The sequence below is a fragment of the Heptranchias perlo genome, chromosome 30 (assembly GCF_035084215.1).
Source record: "Heptranchias perlo isolate sHepPer1 chromosome 30, sHepPer1.hap1, whole genome shotgun sequence".
NCBI classification, from domain to species: Eukaryota; Metazoa; Chordata; class Chondrichthyes; order Hexanchiformes; family Hexanchidae; genus Heptranchias; species Heptranchias perlo.
Window position 1 is genome coordinate 3,839,619 of NC_090354.1, and position 20,973 is coordinate 3,860,591.

The following is a 20,973-nucleotide window of genomic DNA, read 5'->3' on the forward strand; positions in this document are numbered from 1 at the left end:
TTGCTGCCAGCACACTGCAGCCCCAGCTGGCGGCCAATGAGACATGAAAGCGAGGCCGCATCTGGCTTCTCGTGGATGTAAAAGATCCCATGGCACTATTTCAAAGAAAAGCAGGGGAATTCTCCCCGGTGTCCTGGCCAATATTTATCCCTCAACCAACATCAATAAACACATTATCTGGTCATATCTCATTATTGTTTGTGGGATCTTGCTGTGCACAAATTGGCTGCCCCGTTTCCCTACATTACAACAGTGGCTATGCTTGAAACATACTTCATTGACCATAAAGTGCTTTGGGACGTCCTGAGGTCATGAAAGGCGCAATATAATAAGTTCCACAACCTCCTAACTTGGTACAGATCCACACTGACCCGATCTGTGTGGTTTAGTATGATACTAGGTGTTGTCTTTACTAACGAAGCTACCAGGGGGAGTGACTTTAGCCTTTCAGTTGCATTTCCAATTCCTTTTTTTTGTTTTGTCTTAAAGCTGGTCGTTGGACACCAGCCTGATCCCAAACCATCCTTCAAAATGCACTAAATTGAAGAATTTTCCTAACTTTCTAAACTCTTTGTGTTATAACATGGTATGTTGAGGGGTTTCTTCAAACAGAGAGTTCCTAATTTCACTTGCACCCAGGAGAAGCTGAGCTGGGGCAGGTGGATATTTATTGAGGAGGGGAAATCTGCTGTAGGAACCACTCAGGCCTGATCTGGTCATCTGCTGCTGACCAGTCACACTTTGAAGAAGCAACAATAATTACAAGAATGGAGTAAAGTGGATGTAATATAAATCAAATGAAATCTTGCTCCATTTCTGTGATGTTATCAATAATTCCTATGCACCATTGGAAACTAAAAGCTGTGTCTGGTCAGAAGGCACAGTTAATGTGGGTGTAAAATAAAGGCAACTTTCTGAAGCTTGGGTAGTTTAAACTCCAGAGTTAAAAGGAAGTTCTGTAATAGCCAACAGCATTGAGAGTCAGTGACATGAGGAAGAACCAAGTGATTAGTGGAAGTAGAAGGCCAAGGGAGATATTACCTGATAACTAGAGGGCTGAACACACCTTACTTAGGACAATCTAAAGCTGTTTAGCTGAACCGTGCAGGGAAGGGAAAGTCTTGGCTCTGCTCTTTAGTGTGCTTTGTTTATTGAGAAATGAAACAAGGAATGGTGCATTAACGTACTCTGCCACAAAGTTAGAGAATCCACTCCCAATCTTACAACTACCACCAGGGAGGAAGATAAAGCATGTATCTCACGAAAAAGACTTACATTTATATAGCGCCTTTCACGACCTCAGGATGTCCCAAAGTGCTTTACAGCCAATTAAGTACTTTTTTTAAAAAAAGTGTAGTCACTGTTGTAGGCAACACAGCACCCATTTTGCACATAGCAAGGTCCCACAAACAGCAATGTGATAATGACCAGATAATTTTTAGTGATGTTAGTTGAGGGATAAATATTGGCCAGGACACCAGGGAGAACTCCACTGTTCTTCGTCAAATTAGTGCCATGAGATCTTTTACGTCCACCCGCGGGCAGATGGGCCTCGGTTTAACATCATCTGAAGCTGGCACCTCTGAAAATGCAGCACTCCCTCAGTACTGCACTGAAGTGTCAGCCTAGATCTCGCACTCAAGTCTCTGGAGAGTCAGGTGGTGCAATGTGGTGCTGCACCTCAGGGTAGGTCCAGGGATTTTTTTGGCTTCCATCCCCTCCTTTTCTGAAGGCGTTGTCTCATGGTCATAAATATAAGATAGTCACTAATAAATCCAATAGGGAATTCAGGAGAAACTTCTTCACCCACAGCGTGGTAAGAATGTGGCTCTCACTACCACAAGGAGTAGGTGAGGCAACTAGTATAGATGCATTTAAGGGGAAGCTAGATCAACACACGAGGGGGAAAAGAATTGATCGTATTAGCTGAAGGGTGGGCGGATGCTCACGTGGAGTATAAACACTGGCACGGACTATGCAGCTGAAGGCACAGCGGGCAATGGTGGAGCAATAAACATCAGGGATGCACAGGAAGCCAGCAGATCAAGGCGCTTTGTAGGGCTGGAGGAGGTTACAGAGATGGGGAGTGGGCGAAGCCATGGAGGGATTTAAAAACAAGGATGAGAATTTTAAAATCAGCGGTATAACAAGTGCTGGCATTCACCAACCTGCCTGGAGCTCGTTTTACGAATCACAAGAATGTGAGACAGCTATGCATGAGCTGGAAATTTTTTATTACTTTCTAAACAAACGCGGTGTAAAAGATAAAACCCTCCTCCTACTACCTGGTTTCTTCTCACAATTTAATTGCAGGTTCTGGTGACAGAGCTCTCTCACTCCTCACGCCCCCAAAAGAGGTGCTGAACTCCTCCCACAGGTGGAGTAGGAAGTGTCTAAGTCGTGATGCTCCGGCCGCCATGGTATGTGGGACAGCTTTGATGGACCAGCTCTTCTTTTCCTGCCTGACATTTTCGTATGTTTGTATTACTAACGTAATTACAAGTTTTTTTTAAAAAAAGAGATTTAGCATTCCAGTTGACTTAACCAGATATTCCTGCAGGATCAGCCAGTTCATGCTCCCGACTCTACACCTATTGTAGCAACATCACCTGACCTGCAGTCTGCTAAAATACACTTTAGAATTAAGGTTTTTAATCCAGATTTATATTGAACGGCATCAACTCTTTCTACCCACCGCCCTTCATTCAAACCCTATCACCAGCAATTTAAAGCACAAACGCCTCAGGACACAAACTCAATTAGCTGAGGTGTATAGAACTGGCAAAAAGATCTACCATGTAACTGTGCAGGTACTACGTGCAGCAATACTGGGAGTTGCCACCTGCAATAAGATCCTTAGCAATCCCAGAATTTGAACATTCACAGTTTTACACTAATTTTGGAGACTGGTGCCAGAATTGTAAAGTCAAGTTGCAATCGATCAGGTGGCAGACTTTCTCATTCCCCACCTCACCCCAATTTGAAGTTTTTAATTTTTCTCATGGCAAGGTTTCATCAGCTTCTTCTGGGGTGATGTCCCGGGAGTATAGATCGGAGAAGAGTGCAGGCAGCCAGTACTGAGGTTCTTCAGGAGCTTGCTTGTCAATCCAGGCCAACCCTTCCTTCAACAAGTGGTCCTGAAATAGGTTAAAAGATTTTTTTGTAACACCAGGGTTTTGACACAGCTTCTTATTCAACTTGTCGTTGACTTCTTGTTCACGGGGAATCAGCTAATTTCCAATCTTCCCACACTAATTTTTTTTAAAAACTTGCTACAATGATAAAGTCATGAAGGATATAAAACGTGAGAAAGTGTTGAACACGAACAGCAACATTTAAAAAGGGAAACTAAAGGAACCACAAAGAGATCCAGGTGTCAGCCGTGGATCAGTGGGTAGCACTCTCGCCTCTGAGTCAGAAAGTTGTGGGTTCAAGTCTGTAAGAATACAGGGACTAGGGACAAATTGACATCTTTGTTTTAGGGGTCATAGTCTCAGGATAAGGGGTCGGCCATTTAGGATCAAGCTGAGGAAAAATTTCTTCACTCGGGGTTGTGAATCTTTGGAATTCTCTACCCCAGAGGGCTCAGTCGTTGAGTATATTCAAGACTGAGATCGACAGATTTTTGGACACGAAGCGAATCAAAGGATAGGGCAGGAAAGTGGAGTTGAGGTAGAAGATCAGCCATGATCTTACTGAATGTCAGAGCAGGCTCGAGGGGCTGCATAGCCTACTCCTGCTCCTATTTCTTATGTTCTTATGAAAGTATTCTGCTAAAGCTTTCCCTGCAGACCTATGCCCGCTCCAGTGCAAAGTAAAATCCACCAATGATTTTCCTCGTTATGCTTCTTATTTATCAGCCATATTGGAAGTGGCCATTTTGTGACTAGCATCCACTGTACACAGGTCCAGGATGGACAAGATCACCAGGGAGAGTTGCTCCAACTCCTTGTCCAGGTTTAGATCTGTGATACCCCCAACTGACCCTAGTGCATGACTAAATGATGCCCACCAGTTCGTTGGAAGCCTTCCGTTGCGAGTGGGCACCATGGGATATCAAATGCTTTACAGACAGGAATTTCCAAACTGTGGTTTAACTTTACTGACTGAATCTATTAGTTTGGACGGGCCGTTGGTCATTTATTAGCAGTGCCCCTTATTTAAAAAAAAAAGCAGCTTTGCAACTATAAAGAGATCCATGTTTTCACAGATGATTGAGCCAACTCTCTGCTCAATCCCGTGACACCACTCGGTCAGTCAGCTTATGGCAGGTGTAATGAAGTTAGTACCAGCAGACAGCCCAACCATGACCAGAACAGGACTGGACAGTGTTAAAGAGAGAATACTGCGGTCAGCGGACATACATACCAGCACCTGGTTGGTACGTTCAGTCTCCCACTTTAGGCTGGATTTGATTTCGCTCACCGTCACATATCCATTTTTCTGTAAAGACAAGTGGGTGACTTAGATCTCTATCCTGTAATATAACTTTTACTGTGAAACAGGCGTCTTGGGACAATGATTTCATCTCAGTTTCTCTCGCACACACCCTTTATCTTGTGCTCAAGTACAGTTTGATGGGCACTGTCCACCCTCCAGTAACTTAGCCAAGTTTGCTAGGCAGTGGGTGTCGTCAGGCTATTTGGCCATGTAAGACATCACAGCTGAGCTGGCTCCTATCTTCAACTGATGTTCTCCAGCAGGAGTCACTGGACCACGATCAGGAGCTGGGACCCTGACGCACAAAGGTCCCGAGACCAATCGATCAACTAACTCAGCATAGACCAGGGATCAAATCCGCGACCCTTGTGGTCTGTATGGCTTCATTCCACACTAGTCAGTGCTCTTAACAACTAAGACATTACGGGGGTGGGGGGACATTTCTAAAATGCTTTCTCACGGCTGCAATACTCTGACAAAGAGAGAAAGAAAAAAAAAAATCAGTGAGTCGCACGGGCAGCTCGGTGATACCTCGTAGGTCATCTTGCAGATTTTGAACAGGTAGCAAGGGGACCCGGATTGAAGCAGGTATCTCTCTCGCACACGGTTACCTTCCGTACCCTCTTGCACATCCCCCATTTCCTTTGCTCCACCATTGGCGGCTGTGCCTTTAGCTGCCTCGGCCCCAAACCCCTCTCTTTTACTTTAAGTTACTCCTTAAAACCAAGCTTTTTGGTCACCTGTCCTAATATCTCCTTATAAGGCTCCGTGTCAAATTTTGTTTGGTAACGCTCCTGTGAAGCAACTTGGGACGTTTTGCTATGTTAAAGGCGCTGTATAAAATGAATCAGATCTCCTACCTCAGCAATCTGAAGCACCACCGTGTGATCCATGTTCAGCTCCGCAGGAACAGACTGCACCAGGTACCTGCCTCCAACTGGAATAATACTGAAGCCGTTGCCCAAGGCTTTCAGTTTCTTTATGGCCCGGATGAGATCGTCCCTGGATAAGGAAGGTACGAGAGGGTGGGTGTCAGGTGATGGGAAAACAAAGACTAATCGCCATTGGCTCGTGTGAAGGATGGTGGGTGGGCAACATTCCCAACTTGGCGGGAACTCTAAACAGGCAAAAAAAAACGGGTAAAATGAACATAGGAACAGGAGGAGGCCATTCAGCCCCTCGAGCCTGTTCCGCTATTCAATCAGATCACTGATGATCTGTACCTTAATTCCATTTACCCGCCTTGATACCTTTACCCAACTAAAATCTATCTAACTCAGTTTTGAAATTTTCAATTGACCCCCAGCTGTTATAGCTTTTTGAGGGAGAGAGTTCCAGATTTCCACTCCCCTTTGTGTGAAGAAGTGCTTCCCGACATCACCACTGAACGGCCTGGCTCTAATTTTAAGGTTATGCCCCCTTGTTCTGGACTTCCCCCCCCCCCCAGAGGAAATAGTTTCTCTCTACCTAACCTATCAATTCCTATAATCATCTTAAACACCTCAATTAGATCACCCCTTGATCTTCTATACTCGAGAGAATACAAGCCGAGTCCAGACCAAACATGGTCTGTAAAGCACAAATATTTAAATCGGGTCTTTTCTCTTCCTGGTGTCCTGTTCAACCAAACAGCATTTTACAATGGTTCATTATCAGCAAGTCTAAACCCAGCTGATTTTGGTTATTGAACAATAATCAGCTAGTCCCATGGTACGAGGGCAGAAACAGACTTTACCAATCAATCGGCTTAGTTCAGGGTTCCTCTGTTGTACTCACTGACTAACATCTTGGGCAAACTTTCCTCTTCCTTTCAGCACGCGCTGGTGCAGCTCATCCAGGGTGATCAGACCTGGCAAAGTTAAGGTTATACCATCAGAAGCTTTTCCCAATAAATTAGAAGCATTTCTGCACCAAGTCCCATTCACCCATCACCCCCTGTGCTCACTGACCTACATTGGCTCCCGGTCCAGCAACGCCTCGATTTTAAAAGTTCTCATCCTTGGACTCACCCCTCCCTATCTCTGTAACCTCCTTCAGCCCTACAACCCTCCAAGATCTCTGCACTCCTCCAATTCTGGCCTTTTGCACATCCCCGATTTTAATCGCTCCACCATTGGCAGCCGTGCCTTGGCCCGAGCTCTGGAATTCTCTCCATAAACCTCTCCGCCTCTCTCTCCTTCTTAAAACCCTCTTTGACCAAGTTTTTAGTCACGTCCTAATATCTGCTTATGTGGCTCAGTGTCAAATTTTGTCTGATTACTCTCCTGTGAAGTGGCTTGGGAAGTTTTACTACGTTAAAGGTGCTGTATAAATTCCAGTTGATGTTGTTGTAGGCGGGGCTGAGGGTGTCTATCACACAAGAGACAGTCCTTCCTGTCTCCACCCGCTCTCATTTTATCTCCCCTCCTCCCTTCTTGCTTGGGTACAATTCCTCCGACACCAACATCCTTCAAGCCTCTGAAAATTTCTTCACGTTTGAGCCTCAAAAGTGAATGTCAGCAGGGAATCCAACTGTGGGGGGCATCACACCTCAGCCCAATCATGTCCTCACATACCATCCAATCACAAACATTCACCAAACTATGGTTAATAAAGTTCCCATGCTGCCACAGTCTTGCAACCGTCTGCATTCAGAAAACAAGCTTCCAACCAGGTTAAAGTATAATTAAATCTCCACACATGACAAGTGCACACGTCCTCGAGCAATGTCATCTCACTGACATACAACGGATAATGAGAGCTTCACCTCCGTTTCTGTGTTTCAGAGCCAGGCACACTTCAATAATCTGCACTCCCAGCTCATAGTAAAAGTCTCCAACGCCCAGCATCTCAGACCAGAATCCTTTGCCAGCTGCATATTGAAAATTCAAAAAAGAAACTCATGTAAATGTCATAAAGGAAATATTTTTAAAATCAATAATACAATTCATTTTTGGGTGAATTTTTTGTTCATTGCGCTGAAGGGGATCAGTGCAGGGGAACAGAACCCTCATCAACTACTTCCCCGGGGCAGGTACAGCACAGGTTAGATACAGAGTAAAGCTCCCTCTACACTGGCCCATCAAACACTCCCAGGGCAGGTACAGCTCGGGTTAGATACAGAGTAAAGCTCCCTCTACACTGTCCCATCAAACATTCCCACAGCAGGTACAGCACAGGTTAGATACAGAGTAAAGCTCCCTCTACACTGTCCCATCAAACATTCCCACAGCAGGTACAGCACGGGTTAGATACAGAGTAAAGCTCCCTCTACACTGTCCCATCAAACATTCCCACAGCAGGTACAGCACGGGTTAGATACAGAGTAAAGCTCCCTCTACACTGTCCCATTAAACACTCCCAGGGCAGGTACAGCACAGGTTAGATACAGAGTAAAGCTCCCTCTACACCGTCCCATCAAACATTCCCACAGCAGGTACAGCTCGGGTTAGATACAGAGTAAAGCTCCCTCTACACTGAGGGAGTCAAAGGAAACTGGGGAGAGATGAATAAACTGGATTACAGGCTAGTGGGTCCACTCCGATTGTTGCACACATGTCCTGAAATTGAACTCGAAACTGTGAGCTTTTCCGAATCTCTTGCTTGTGCTTGCTGGCAAATTCTTCCAGATGTGTCTTGAACATTTCTAGCTGCTTTGACATCTGCAAAGAGCGAGAAAAATTCAGAAAACGATAACAATGGCCATTAGTGCCTCTGTGCAAGGAGGCGCTGAAACTAAAAGCGTCAGCATTAGATAATAAAAAGATCATTTAATTTGGTTTTAGCACAGGGTAAAGAGCACTGACCTGAGCCAACTGATCCTCGGCCATCACCGTTCCCCTCTCTTTATACTTGGCCTAAAGCAAACCCAGTTATCAAATGTTAGGCAATAAAAATAACGTTGCACAATTGCCAGATTAACTTTCACACTATAACGTAACGCTCGGCAACAGTATTACAGTGAACTGCAAAGCCCTTTCCATCAACTCCCCGACACGCGACCTCATGTTCATTTCTGAAACACTCTGGACATCTGCAGGCAGCAATTGGAAAATAACATCAAGTAGGCAGTACTTTGGAGCTGAGCTTTTCCGCTAAGCCAAATTGAGGCAAAGTAGAAATCGACCCACCTCACATAAAGGTTGCGATGGTGGACATCTGCTTCAGTGATGAGGTAGGAGAAAAGCTCAACGTAATCAGAAAGAAAAAAAATTGTTGGAAATATGAAATAAAAATAGGAAATGTGAGAAATGAGCAGCAGCTTTGTTAGCATCTGAAATGTTAGGTTAGCATTTCAAGTACAGATTCTTCATCAGGAATAAAAGCTGGAGGATAGGATTGAACAAAAAAGGAGTATAAAGAGCTGCAGGGGAGCGGGACTAATTGGATAGCTCTTTTAAGGAGCCGGCACAGGCACGAAGGGCCGAATGGCCTCCTTCTGTGCTGTAAGGTTCTATGACTCTACGTTGCGGCTCCACACCATCCTGCAGGCCCTAGACAGTGACTGTCGGCGGGAAACTCAAACCGGAGGAGAGAGGGGAGCCATCAGAGCAAAGCCTGAACCCGTCCTCAATCAGATATCCAGCAGGAGTCCCTGAATCATTACCAGCAGTGAGGACCCTGGCTGTCATACTCCCGTCCCAACCCCATGGTCACTGAGGCCACCCCAACTGCTGCTAAAGTTGAGATCAGCTAACATCACAGACTGGGACGTCCCAGTCCCAGCACCATTTATCTAAAGTCCCACTCCAGAGAGTTGAGCACATAATCCAGGCCGACACTCCCACTGCAGTACTGAGGGAGTGCTGCACTGTCGGAGGTGCTGTCTTTCGGATGAGATATTAAAACAAGGCCCCGTCTGCCCTCTCATGATGGACATAAAAGAGCCCATGGCACTATTTCAAAGAGCAGGGGATTTCTCCCCAGTTTCTGGGCCAATATTTATCCCTCAACCAACACCACTAAAAAAAAGCAGATTATCTGGTCATCTGGTGCACAGTTCTGGTCTCCATATTATAGAAAGGATATAGAGGCACCAGAGAAGATGCAAAAAAGATTCAAAAGAATGACACCAGAACTGAGAAGATGTCCGAATCAGGAAAGGCTGAGCAGGCTGGGGCTCTTTTCTCTAAAAAAAGAGAAGGCTGAGGGGTGACCTGATAGAGGTCTTTAAGATAATGAAAGGGTTTGATAGGATAGACGTATAGAAAATGTTTCCACTTGTGGCGAGTCCAAAACTAGAGGTCATAAATATAAGATAGTCACCAATAAATCCAATAGGGAATTCAGGAGAAACTTCTTTATCCAGAGAGTGGTGAGAATGTGGAACTCACTACCACATGGAGTAGTTGAGGCGAATAACATCGATGCATTTAAGGGGAAGCTAGAGAGACACATGAGAAAGAAAGGAATAGAAGGATATGCTGAGATGGTGAGATGAAGTCGGGAGAGAGGAGGCTCATGTGGAGCACAAACACCAACATAGACCAGTTGGGCCAAATGGCCTGTTTCTGTGCTGTAGTTTCCATGTAACTCAATGTATCACATTGCTGTTTGTGGGAGCTTGCTGTGTGCAAATTGGCTGCCACTTTTCCTACATTACAACAGCGACAACATTTCAAAAGTACTTAATTGGCTGTAAAGCGCTTTGGGACGTCAGAGGTCGTGAAAGGCGCTATAGAAATGAAAGTTCTTTCTTTTACGAGGGATGTTCTAATTTTAAAGGACAGATTGCACATCCTTATATCTCAATATTTCACACAGTGGGGTATATTGCACAGTATTTTACTATGATTCTATCTATTTTAGCAACATGAGAGGAGAATATTTATTAAAATAACAAGAGTGCTTAGTGCCAGTTATAAAGGTGGGTATATTATACATATATAGGATTATTTTTCTAGGGGGCTGTTTGGAGCAATACTAAGCAGAGCAGAGCATGGGAGTTGAGGAGTTGGTTGCCTGTTTTCTCTCTCTCCCTCACTCTGGCTGGTACATGAACCAGGAAGTTGAGGGGAGCTGGGGAGAGAATAGGGAGATTACATGGGTAGGATTCTTGTATCCCCACCGATGGAAGTTTAAAACCATGGGGATGTGGCTCACGTGTAGATGGGAAAGGGGCAAGAGATTGTACCTAAGGGCAAGGGGGGCAATAGATTGTAACTAAGGGCAACAGATTGTAACTAAGGACAAGGGGGCAATAGATTGTAACTAAGGGCAACAGATTGTAACTAAGGGCAACAGATTGTAACTAAGGGCAGGGGGGCATAGATTGTAACTGGGGGCAAGGGGGGGCAACAGATTGTAACTGGGGGCAAGGGGGGGCAACAGATTGTAACTGGGGGCAAGGGGGGCAACAGATTGTAACTGGGGGCAAGGGGGGCAACAGATTGTAACTGGGGGCAAGGGGGGCAACAGATTGTAACTGGGGGCAAGGGGGGCAACAGATTGTAACTGGGGGCAAGGGGGGGGGGCAACAGATTGTAACTGGGGGCAAGGGGGGGGGGCAACAGATTGTAACTGGGGGCAAGGGGGGGGCAACAGATTGTAACTGGGGGCAAGGGGGGGGCAACAGATTGTAACTCACTTCTGCAAGTTTCTTCTTGGCGATGGCGCCGGCTCCAACTCCCCTTCGGTGCATTTTTTGCGGAACTTTCGGTCTGTTGTTGCTACAAGGAAAATTAACCGAATTCACAGCCTCCGCTCCCCGGCCTCGACTCCGCCTTGTTCCCGGTTCAGCGCTGACTCCATCCGCTTGCGACGCCGAGAGGCGGCAGGAAAAGAAACTCCGCCGGGACCCGGAGCACAAACTCCCGATCGGGCCGCGATCCGGCCCCGCCGCAAATCAATGGAAACAGGAGCGGGAAAAGCAGGAAACCCGAGATCAGCGATCGCCCCTCCCCCAATTTATCCCCCTCCCCCAATTTATCCCCCTCCCCATTTCCCTCTTCCCTATTGCCATCTCCCCTCTCTCCAACCCCCATTTCCTCCCCTCCCCCATGTCCTCCCCATTTCCCTCTCCAACCCCCATTTCCTCTTCCCCAAATCCTCCCCATTTCCCTCTCTCCAACCCCCATTTCCTCTTCCCCAAATCCTCCCCATTTCCTCCCCATTTTCCTCTCTCCAACCCCCATTTCCTCCCCTCCCCTATTTCCCTCTCCAACCCCCGTTTCCTCCCCTCCCCATTTTCCTCTCTCCAACCCCCCTTTCCCCCTCCACCATCCCCCCTCCCCCATTTCCCTCCAACCTCCTCCCTTCCCCCCGCCCCCTCCTCCCTTCCCCTTCCAGGAACTCCTTTAGATTGCTGTGTGTTCCGATATTGTAAATGAGTTTGTGACAGTTGGTATTTCTAGTTATGCTGTAAACACATTCCAAACCCCTTAACCAGGCACTGGTTTGACCTGGTGACCTTTAGCAGCAACATTTCCACTGTATAATAAACTACATTTCTCATCCCCCTTCCACATCCATCAGCAGCAATTACGTTGAGTCTACACACAGAAACAGGCCATTCAGCCCAACTGGTCCATGCTGGTGTTTATGCTCCACATGAGCCTCCTCCCTCCCTACCTCATCTCACCCTATCAACATATCCTTCTATTCCTTTTTCCCTGATGTACTTACCGAGCTTCCCCTTAAATGCATCTACGCTATTCACCTCAACTACTCCATTGTGGTAGCGAGTTCCACATTCTCACCACTCTCTGGGTAAAATTAGCCCAAGTGGCCATTCTTCATCAGCCCAGAGTGTCAGTAGGTTATTTGACCAGGGAGAGCCACATTCTGCTCCTCATTTTAAACAATGCAAAGACTTGGAAAAGTCTTGACTACTTAAAATTAAAGTCACACATGCATTGCTATCGGAAACCTTGGCTGATTTTTCTTCTGCCTCCCCCAGATACATTGAGACTAATTGTAGCATCCCTACTACCTGTACACGTTACTAACTAACACAAGACAAGGAAATCATAGGAAGAGGAGGAGGCAATTCAGCCCCTTGAGCCTGTTCTGCCATTCAATTAAATCATGGCTGATCTGTACCTTAACACCATTTACCCGCCTTTGCTCCATATTCATTGGTACCCTTACCTAACAAAAATCTATCGATCTCAGTGTAGAGAATTTCAATTGACCCCCAGCATCCCCGTCCTTTTCATAGTACCTTAGTAGGTACAGCCAGAAGGAGGCCATTCGGCCCATCGTGCCTTTGCCGGCTCTTTGAAAGAGCTATCCAATTAGTCCCATTTCCCGTTGCTCTGTAAATTTTTTCCCTTCAAGTATTTATCTAAATCCCTTTTTGACAGTTACTATTGAATCTCCTTCCATTATGGAGGAGCGAATTCCACCCTGTATAAGAACATAAGAAATAGGAGCAGGAGTAGGCCATACGGCCCCTCGAGCCTGCTCCGCCATTCAATAAGATCTTGGCTGATCTTCAACCTCAACTCCACTTTCCCGCCCGATCCCCATATCTCTTGATTCCCTTCGAATCCAAAAATCTATCGATCTCAGCCTTGAATATACTCAATGACTGAGCATCCACAGAGGTAGAGAATTCCAAAGATTCACAACCCTCTGAGTGAAGAAATTCCTCCTCATCTCAGTCTTAAATGGCCGACCCCTTATCCTGAGACTATGAACTCTAGTTCTAGACTCTCCAGCCAGAGAAAACAGTGCCTCAGCATCTACCCTGTCAAGCCCTCTCAGAATCTTATATGCGATCACCTCTCATTCTTCTAAACTCCAGAGTATAGACTCATTCTACTCAATCTCTCCTCATAAGACAACCCTCTCATCCCAGGAATTAATCTAGTGAACCTTTGTTGCACCGCCTCTAAGGCAAGTATATCCTTCCTTAGGTAAGGAGACCAAAACTGTACATAATACTCCAGGTGTGGTCTCACCAGAGCCCTGTACAATTGCAGCAAGACTTCCTTACTCTTGTACTCCAACCCCCTTGCAATAAAAGCCAACATACCATTAGCCTTCCTAATTGCTTGCTGTACCTGCATGCTAACTTTCTGTGCTTCCTGTAGAAGGACACCCAAATCTCTGAACAACAAGATTTAATAGTTTCTCACCATTTAAAAATTATTCCATTTTTCTATTTTTCCTACCAAAGTGAATAACCTCACATTTCCCCACACTATACTCCATCTGTCACCTTCTTGCCCACTCACTTAACCTGTCTATATCCCTTTTCAGACGCTTTGCATCCTCCTCATAGCTTACTTTTGCACCTAGCTTTGTATCGTCAGCAAACTTGGATGCATTACACTCAGTCCCTTCATTTAAGTCATTAATATAGATTGTAAATAGCTGAGGCCCAAGCACTGATCCTTGCAGCACCCCACTAGTTACAGCCTGCCAACCTGAAAATGACCCGTTTATTCCTACTCTCCGTTTTCTGTCCGTTATCCATGCTAATATATTACCCCCAACCCCATGAGCCCTTTTCTTGTGCAACAACGTTTTGTGTGGCACCTTATCAAATGCCTTTTGAAAATCCAAATATACTACATCCAATGGTTCCCCTCTATCTATCCTGATAGTTACATCCTCAAAAAACTCTAATAGATTTGTTAAACACGATTTCCCTTTCATAAAACCATGTTGACTCTGCCTAATCATATTATGATTTTCTAATTGCCCCGTTACTACGTCCTTAATAATGGATTCCAGCATTTTCCTGACTACTGATGTCAGGCCAAGTGGCCTGTAGTTCCCTGTTTTCTCTCTCCCTCCTTTCTTGAATAGCAGTGTTACATTTGTTACCTTCCAATCCACTGGGACCGATCTAGAATCTAGGGAATTTTGGAAGATCACAACCAATGCATCCACTATCTCTACAGCCACCTCTTTTAGGACCCAAGGATGTGGGCCATCAGGTCCAGGGGATTTGTTGGCTTTTAGTCCCATTAGTTTCTCCCGTACTTCTTCTCTACTGATATTAATTACTTTAAGTTCCTCACTCTCGATAGACCCTTGGTTCCCCACTATTTCTGATATGTTTTTTGTGTCCTCTACTGTGTAGACAGATACAAAATATTTGTTTAACATCTCTGCCATTTCCTTATTGCCCATTACAGTTTCTCCTGTCTCAGCCTCTAAGGGACCCACGTTTACTTTCACTAATCTGTTCCTTTTTATGTACACATGGGAATCAAACCTGGAACCTTAGTGCCAAGTTAGGCTCAGTTCCATAATGGACAAATTAAACCAAAATGGGGGATTAAAGTTGTCTCTTGTGAAGTTCGAATGATGCGTATTGAAAAATAGAAGCAAGGAAATATATTGAAGCAGACAGCACGCCTTGCTTCTGTGGGCTGTTTTGTATGGTTTCCCTTTCACAAGGTCCCAGTACCATGCACCTTCTGCAGACTTGGGGTTTGGCCAAGAGCCAAACAGCTGTGTTTTATTCCTGTTTAGACTTAACTAAACAAATTTTAACAAGCGAAAAGCTAAAATAAGCAAGTTTTATTTCAAGCTCTGGAATCTCAATTTTGTTTTATTCATTCTCAGGATATGGGCATCGCCGGCAAGGAGAGCATTTATCGCCCATCTCTAGTTGGCCCTTGAGAAGGTGGTGGTGGGCCTTCTTCTTGAACCACTGCAGTGCGTGTGGTGAAGGTGCTCCCACAGTGCTGTTAGGTCCAGGATTTTGACCCAGTGACGATGAAGAAATGGCCGATATATATCCAAGTCGGGATGGTGAGTGCCTTGGAGGGGAACTTGAAGGTGATGGTGTTCCCATGCACCTGCTGCCCTTGTCCCTCTATGATGTGGAGATGCCGGTGATGGACTGGGGTGGACAAATGTAAGGAATCTTACAACACCAGGTTATAGTCCAACAATTTTATTTTAAAATCACAAGCTTTCGGAGATTATCTCCTTCGTCAGGTGAGTAGTGAATGAGAGCATATGCGATTTGAGAAGCTCTCATTCACTACTCACCTGACGAAGGAGATAATCTCCGAAAGCTTGTGATTTTAAAATAAAATTGTTGGACTATAACCTGGTGTTGTAAGATTCCTTACACTTGTCCCTCTAGGTGGTGGAGATCGCGGGTTTGGGAGGTGCTGTTGAAGAAGCCTTGGCGAGTTGCTGCAGTGCATCCTGTGGGTGGTACACACTGCAGCCATGGTGTGCCGGTGGTGGAGGGAGTGAATGTTTAAGCTAGTGGATGGGGATACCTTAAGATCCATTAGAGCTAAGAAAATGAAAGGAGAAGAATGATTTGCAAGGTTCTGCAGTAAGTGGTAGATTTTTATTGTTTTGCTCATCGCATTTACATTTTTCCAAATATTTACATCCGTGCTAAGATAAAAATTAATTTAAATCGGTGACGGTATTCTTATGATTGGTGAGTATCAAGCTGATGACATCATCACTGGGATCCCTGGGTCCTATAAGAAACACACAAAAGTAAGAGAAGAGGAACCAACACAATTGTCTGATCAGGAATGCTTCAAAGCACAGATTCACACCTGTAATTCCTCAACAGCCCAACTTCGCAGGGTAACACTGAGCAGAAGCCAACTACTTTCCCACGAGAAAGCGGGGAAAGACTTTACTGAGAATCATCCAGCATTGATCCTGTGCACCTCCCCACGGCCATTTTCAGAGCAATGTTGGCTGAGGTCCATGAAATGGGGTCCTGGCTGCTCACCTTGGCCTGCAAAGGGTGCCTGATTGTCTGCAATGGCTCAGTGGGTAGCACTGTCGTCTCGGAGTTAGAAGGTTGTGGGTTCAAGCCCCACTTCAGAGACTTGAGCCCCATAATCCGGGTTGACGCTTACAGTGCAGTACAGAGGGAGTGCTGCACTGTCGGAGGAGACATTAAGCCAAGGCCCCATCTGCCCTCTAAGGTGGATGTAAAATATCCCACGGCACTGTTTCGAAGAAGAGTAGGTGAGTTCTCCCCGGTGTTCTGGTGCCAATATTTATCCCTCAACCAACATCACTAAAAACAGATGATCTGGTCATTATCATATTGCTGTTTGTGGGATCTTGCTGTGCACAAATTGGATGCTGCGTTTCCTACATTACAACAGTGACTACACTTCAAAAAGTATTTCATTAGCTTAAAGCGCTTTGGGATATCCTGAGGTTGTGAAAGGCACTATATAAATGCAAGTCTTTCTTTCTTTCTGGGGACCCTGGGACACTGAAACAAATTGGACATCTGTATCGCTGCCTGGGCTACGATCAGCTCACTCAGCGGAGACCAGGCATCGATCCCAGGACTTGCATAGAAGGAACTCTTTAAACCTCTGCCACTAGGTTTCTATAACACAGATTATTCATCTCAGGTATTCTTTCACATAGAATGTTTGCATAAAACAAAAGTCAAATACTGCAGATTCTGGAAATCTGAAATAAAAGCAGAAAAAGCTGGAAAACGCTCCGCAGGTCAGGCAGCATCTGTGACGAGAGAAACAGAGTTAACGTTTTCAGGTCGGTGACCTTTCATCAGAATTGGAAGATGTTGGAGATGAACAGTTTTTAAGCAAGTACAGAGCCAGGGAAAAGTGGAAAGATCAAAAGGGAGAGGTCTGTGAGTGGGTGGAAGACAGGGGTGATTAAATGACAAAAGGGATGAGGTGCAAGGCAAAAAGAGGGTGGTAATAGGACAAGTAAAGAAACAAAAGATGGGTCCAGAGGAGATGTGGACGGTTACAACAGAATATCAGAAAGGAGGGAAGTATGAGAATCTGGTAAAGAGGAGAAGGCTCCCGTGGCCCAGGAATGTGGCGGAGAAAGGCGGGTAGGCCCCAGGGATGCGGACGACCCCTCCGGCCATGTACCGATCGGGGATCTCCACCCCAAGCACCAGCCCGCCCACCTCCCCTCCCCCCACCCCTCCCCCACCCCCAGTGGCCCAGGTGCAGCACCATCCTCCAATACAGCAGCTGCTGCCCGATAGAAAATGTGAGCAGTGGTAAAGATCTAAAGTTGTTAAACTTAATGATAAGGCCGGAAGGCTGTAAATTGCCGAGTAGAAAGATGAGATGCTGTTCCTCGAGCTTGCGTTGAGCTTCATATTAGAATTTTTCCATCTTGTGGGCCCCACCACAGTTGTATGCTACCACCCCCTGTTTCATGTCTTTCAGGGCAGTTATTTGAGTCACTTGCCTTTGGTTGGTAGCCTTTGTGGCGATTTGAAGTCTGTCCAGCAACTCCTGGATGAGCCGATCTTTCAGAAGAAGATAAACATAATCCATAGACCGAGCACAACTAAAATATAAAACACAAATCGAAATCATTGAATGTGACAACTCAGTGAAAATTAAAGAAACGTTTTTAGACTTGAATTTATCTCTGCCATCTTAAAGGGGCAGTGTGATGTGGAGAGAGAAGAATTACTCTCATCATTTTCATCTAGGCTGACACTTCCAGTGCAGCACTGAGGGAGTGCTGCACGGTCGGAGATGCCGTCTTTCGGATGAGATGTTAAACCGAGGCCCCGTCTGCCCTCTTTAGTGGACATAAAAGATCCCACGGCACTATTTCGAAGAAGAGCAGGGGGAGTTCTCCCCGGTGTCCTGGCCAATATTTATCCCTCAACCAACATCACTAAAAACAGATTATCTGGTTATTACCTCATTGTTGTCTGTGGGATCTTGCTGTGCGCAAATTGGCTGCTGCGTTTCCTACATTACAACAGTGACTACACTTCAAAAGTATTTAATTGGCTGTGATGTGTTTTGGGACATCCTGAGTATGTGAAAAGTGCTATATGAATTTAAGTTCTTTTATCGCAATGACAACATACACAAGTGAAACAGTAGCATTATATTATATGATTGCAAGAAAATTAAAACGTTTTGCCAAATACTATTTTATAAAGACAGTACACCTTAAAAGGTTTTATATTTGGATTATACATTTTATTAATGCATTTTTGTAAAGCACTTTGGGACTGCCGTCTTGAAAGGTGCTATATAAATGCAAGTTCTATCTATCTATTGGAGCCAATCACAATCCTTCCTGAACTCACCGCTGCAGGCCCCTAACGAGTAAGTGAGACATGACCCCTGGTGTTGAAATACAGTAGTGCACCTTTCATTCCAACGCACTAAGAATGGGTGTTTTTCCCCCCTTGTCTATTTTCTCTCCTGAAAGCATTGACTCTAAAACTTTTGGCCCTCTGTTTCCTTACTTACTCCAGATTTTTCAGCCGCTGAATTTTAGATTACTCTCATTGGCGAGTGCAAACTGCCTGTGCCTTCGAGATTGTCTGCACTACCTTTGGGTCGCCAGCTCTGGTTGGACGTATTCCTGGAAGTTTCATCACATGGCCTCCCGCCTCCAACCGCCCCGCCCAGTCAAACAGCCTTTTGCCCACATCGCCAATATCTTTTATAACTAATAAACAAAAGCGTTCAAAGAAAATGAAGAAAGCACACATTTCTTTTAATGCCCCTGTGGTTTTTCTCCCGGGTTGCTCAATGCAGTGTCCAGGAGATTAATCTTCAGTTCCTGGAGGCTCCAGGACAATCCTCGAGGGTTCGCAACCTCTAGCACTTCCTTTGATATTTAGGCAAGCTTTTGGTAACATCCTCCAGAATATGAGCAGCGCAATCTTTCTGTTCATCACTTTTAGCTATTGGAATTATCACGTGCCTCTGTAGGATCTCTATCCCATCTTCAATAAGCAACAGATCATTGCAACCTCACACCTCATTTTTAGTTTAAACTATTAAGTGAATTTATTTTACAAAGGTGAAAAAATGAATGACTAACAATGAAATACAGAGAGCCTTGTACCAGCTCCTTGAAAGAAAAATAATAGGTCTAATGCCAAGCTACTCTTTTGTGGGATATTTTTATATTTGCATTGTTTCTTTTTAATACTTCCTACCACTGTGGGAGCTGGCCTAAACTGTACTCTTGACAATTCAAAACCAACTCAAACAGCTGCTTCAATTTCCTCAGAAGCAGAACTTCTTGCATTCGAATAACTATCAACCACATTCAAAAATAATTGTTCGTCATACATACAACTGAACAACCGTGCTTGTTCAAAAGTACCTAAGCCGCTCCCTTAAACTCTGCAGGTGACCAAATGAAACTTGGACTATTTGTATTAAGTTAAGCTTGGTAAGAGGGTAGCACACTCATCTCTGAGTTAGAAGGTTGTGGGTTCAAGGCCCATTCCAGAGACGTGAACACATGATCCAGGCTGACAATCCAGTGCAGTACTGAGGGAGTGCTGCGCTGTTGGAGATGCCATTTTTTGGATGAGATGTTAACACGAGGCCCCATCTGCTCTCTCAGGTGGACGTAAAAGATCCCACAGCACTATTCAAAAAAGAGCAGGGCAGTTCTCCACGGTGTCCTGGCCAATATTTATCCCTCAATCAACATCACTAAAACAGATTATCTAGTCATTTATCTCATTGCTGTTTGTGGGAGCTTGCTGTGCGCAAATTGGCTGTTGCGTTTCCTACATTACAACAATGACTACACTTCAAATAATACTTAATTGGCTGGAAAGCACTTTGGGACATCCTGAGGTCATGAAAAGCGCTGTCTTCCTTTCAAAGATGAGAAGAGAAAGCATGGCCAGTCAACCTGTTCACTGACATCCCTTCGAGTTACTATTGCCGGGTCGTTCAGTTTATTCTTGGTTATTTGTGGACTTCCTTCATTTTCCATGGTCCTGGAGGCTACAACTCACCCTTTCTTTCCTTGGTGTTTTAAGAGCCAGGTCTGGCAGTTTTTAGCTGACTGGAGACCAGGGTGGGGAGGGAGAGCTGTGGTGGGGGCCACGTTTACGTCTCTCTTCAAACCCTCAGTAGATTCACTGGAAAGTAAACAAGTCCAGGTGAATAACAGTGCGTACCCAAGAACAGTACGTTTACTTTGCACGTTACATATATAATTAATGCACCTCCTGCACAATCCCAGGTTCAATTCCTAGTTACCTGAGTTCAACTGAGGTTGCAGTGAAGATACTACAACTCCCCTCACTATTCCAGGGCTCGGGAGGAGGCTAAGAGGGGAGGGAATCAGACAGATTTCCTACTCATGATCGCTACACAGTGACCCCTTGCTGGAAAGTGCAATTGCATGGACACCCAATAAGGACAGGATCAGGCTCAGCTGTGATGTCTTCCCACAGTCAAATGATGCTAGCACATGTGCCAGTATCTGCCCTGTACCCATTCAGCCATTACCTGTGCCAGTATCTGCCCTGTACCCATTCAGCCATTACCTGTGCCAGTATCTGCCCTGTACCCATTCAGCCATTAGCTGTGCCAGTATCTGCCCTGTACCCATTCAGACATTACTTGTGCCAGTATCTGCCCTGTACCCATTCAGCCATTACCTGTGCCAGTATCTGCCCTGTATCCATGATTCCACCAGGCATGGTCTAATTGAATGGCGGAACAAGCTCGAGGGGCTGAATGGCCTACTCCTGTTCCTATGCGCCAATGTCTGCCCCATACCAATGGTGCCAATGTCTGCCCTGTATCAATGTTGCCAGCACATGTGCCATTAATAATTCCATTCCTGAAGTGGTTACTAGGTCCTTAATTCACCCTAATG

General features: G+C 45.3%; 1 protein-coding gene across 1 annotated transcript; it reads right to left on the reverse strand.

The window, feature by feature from the left end:
- Positions 1-2,213: 2,213 nt before the first annotated feature.
- Positions 2,214-11,325, reverse strand: snf8 (SNF8 subunit of ESCRT-II). Its single transcript, XM_067968755.1, has 8 exons — positions 11,006-11,325; positions 8,226-8,276; positions 7,943-8,081; positions 7,187-7,291; positions 6,217-6,289; positions 5,301-5,442; positions 4,369-4,443; positions 2,214-3,137 (listed from the first exon to the last, which is right to left on the reverse strand). The coding sequence occupies exons 1-8, from the start codon at positions 11,057-11,059 to the stop codon at positions 3,000-3,002; spliced, it is 777 nt and encodes a 258-aa protein (XP_067824856.1). The 5' UTR covers positions 11,060-11,325; the 3' UTR covers positions 2,214-2,999.
- Between the last annotated feature and the right edge of the window lie 9,648 nt (positions 11,326-20,973).

Coding starts and splice junctions, on each gene's coding strand:
- snf8 (XM_067968755.1), bottom strand. CDS start 11,059: ATGCACCGAAGGGGAGTTGGAGCCGGCGCCATCGCCAAGAAGAAACTT. Junction 8,277..11,005: donor CCAAGAAGAAACTTGCAGAA/GTGAGTTACAAT, acceptor GGTTTGCTTTAG/GCCAAGTATAAAGAGAGGGG. Junction 8,082..8,225: donor CCGAGGATCAGTTGGCTCAG/GTCAGTGCTCTT, acceptor CGCTCTTTGCAG/ATGTCAAAGCAGCTAGAAAT.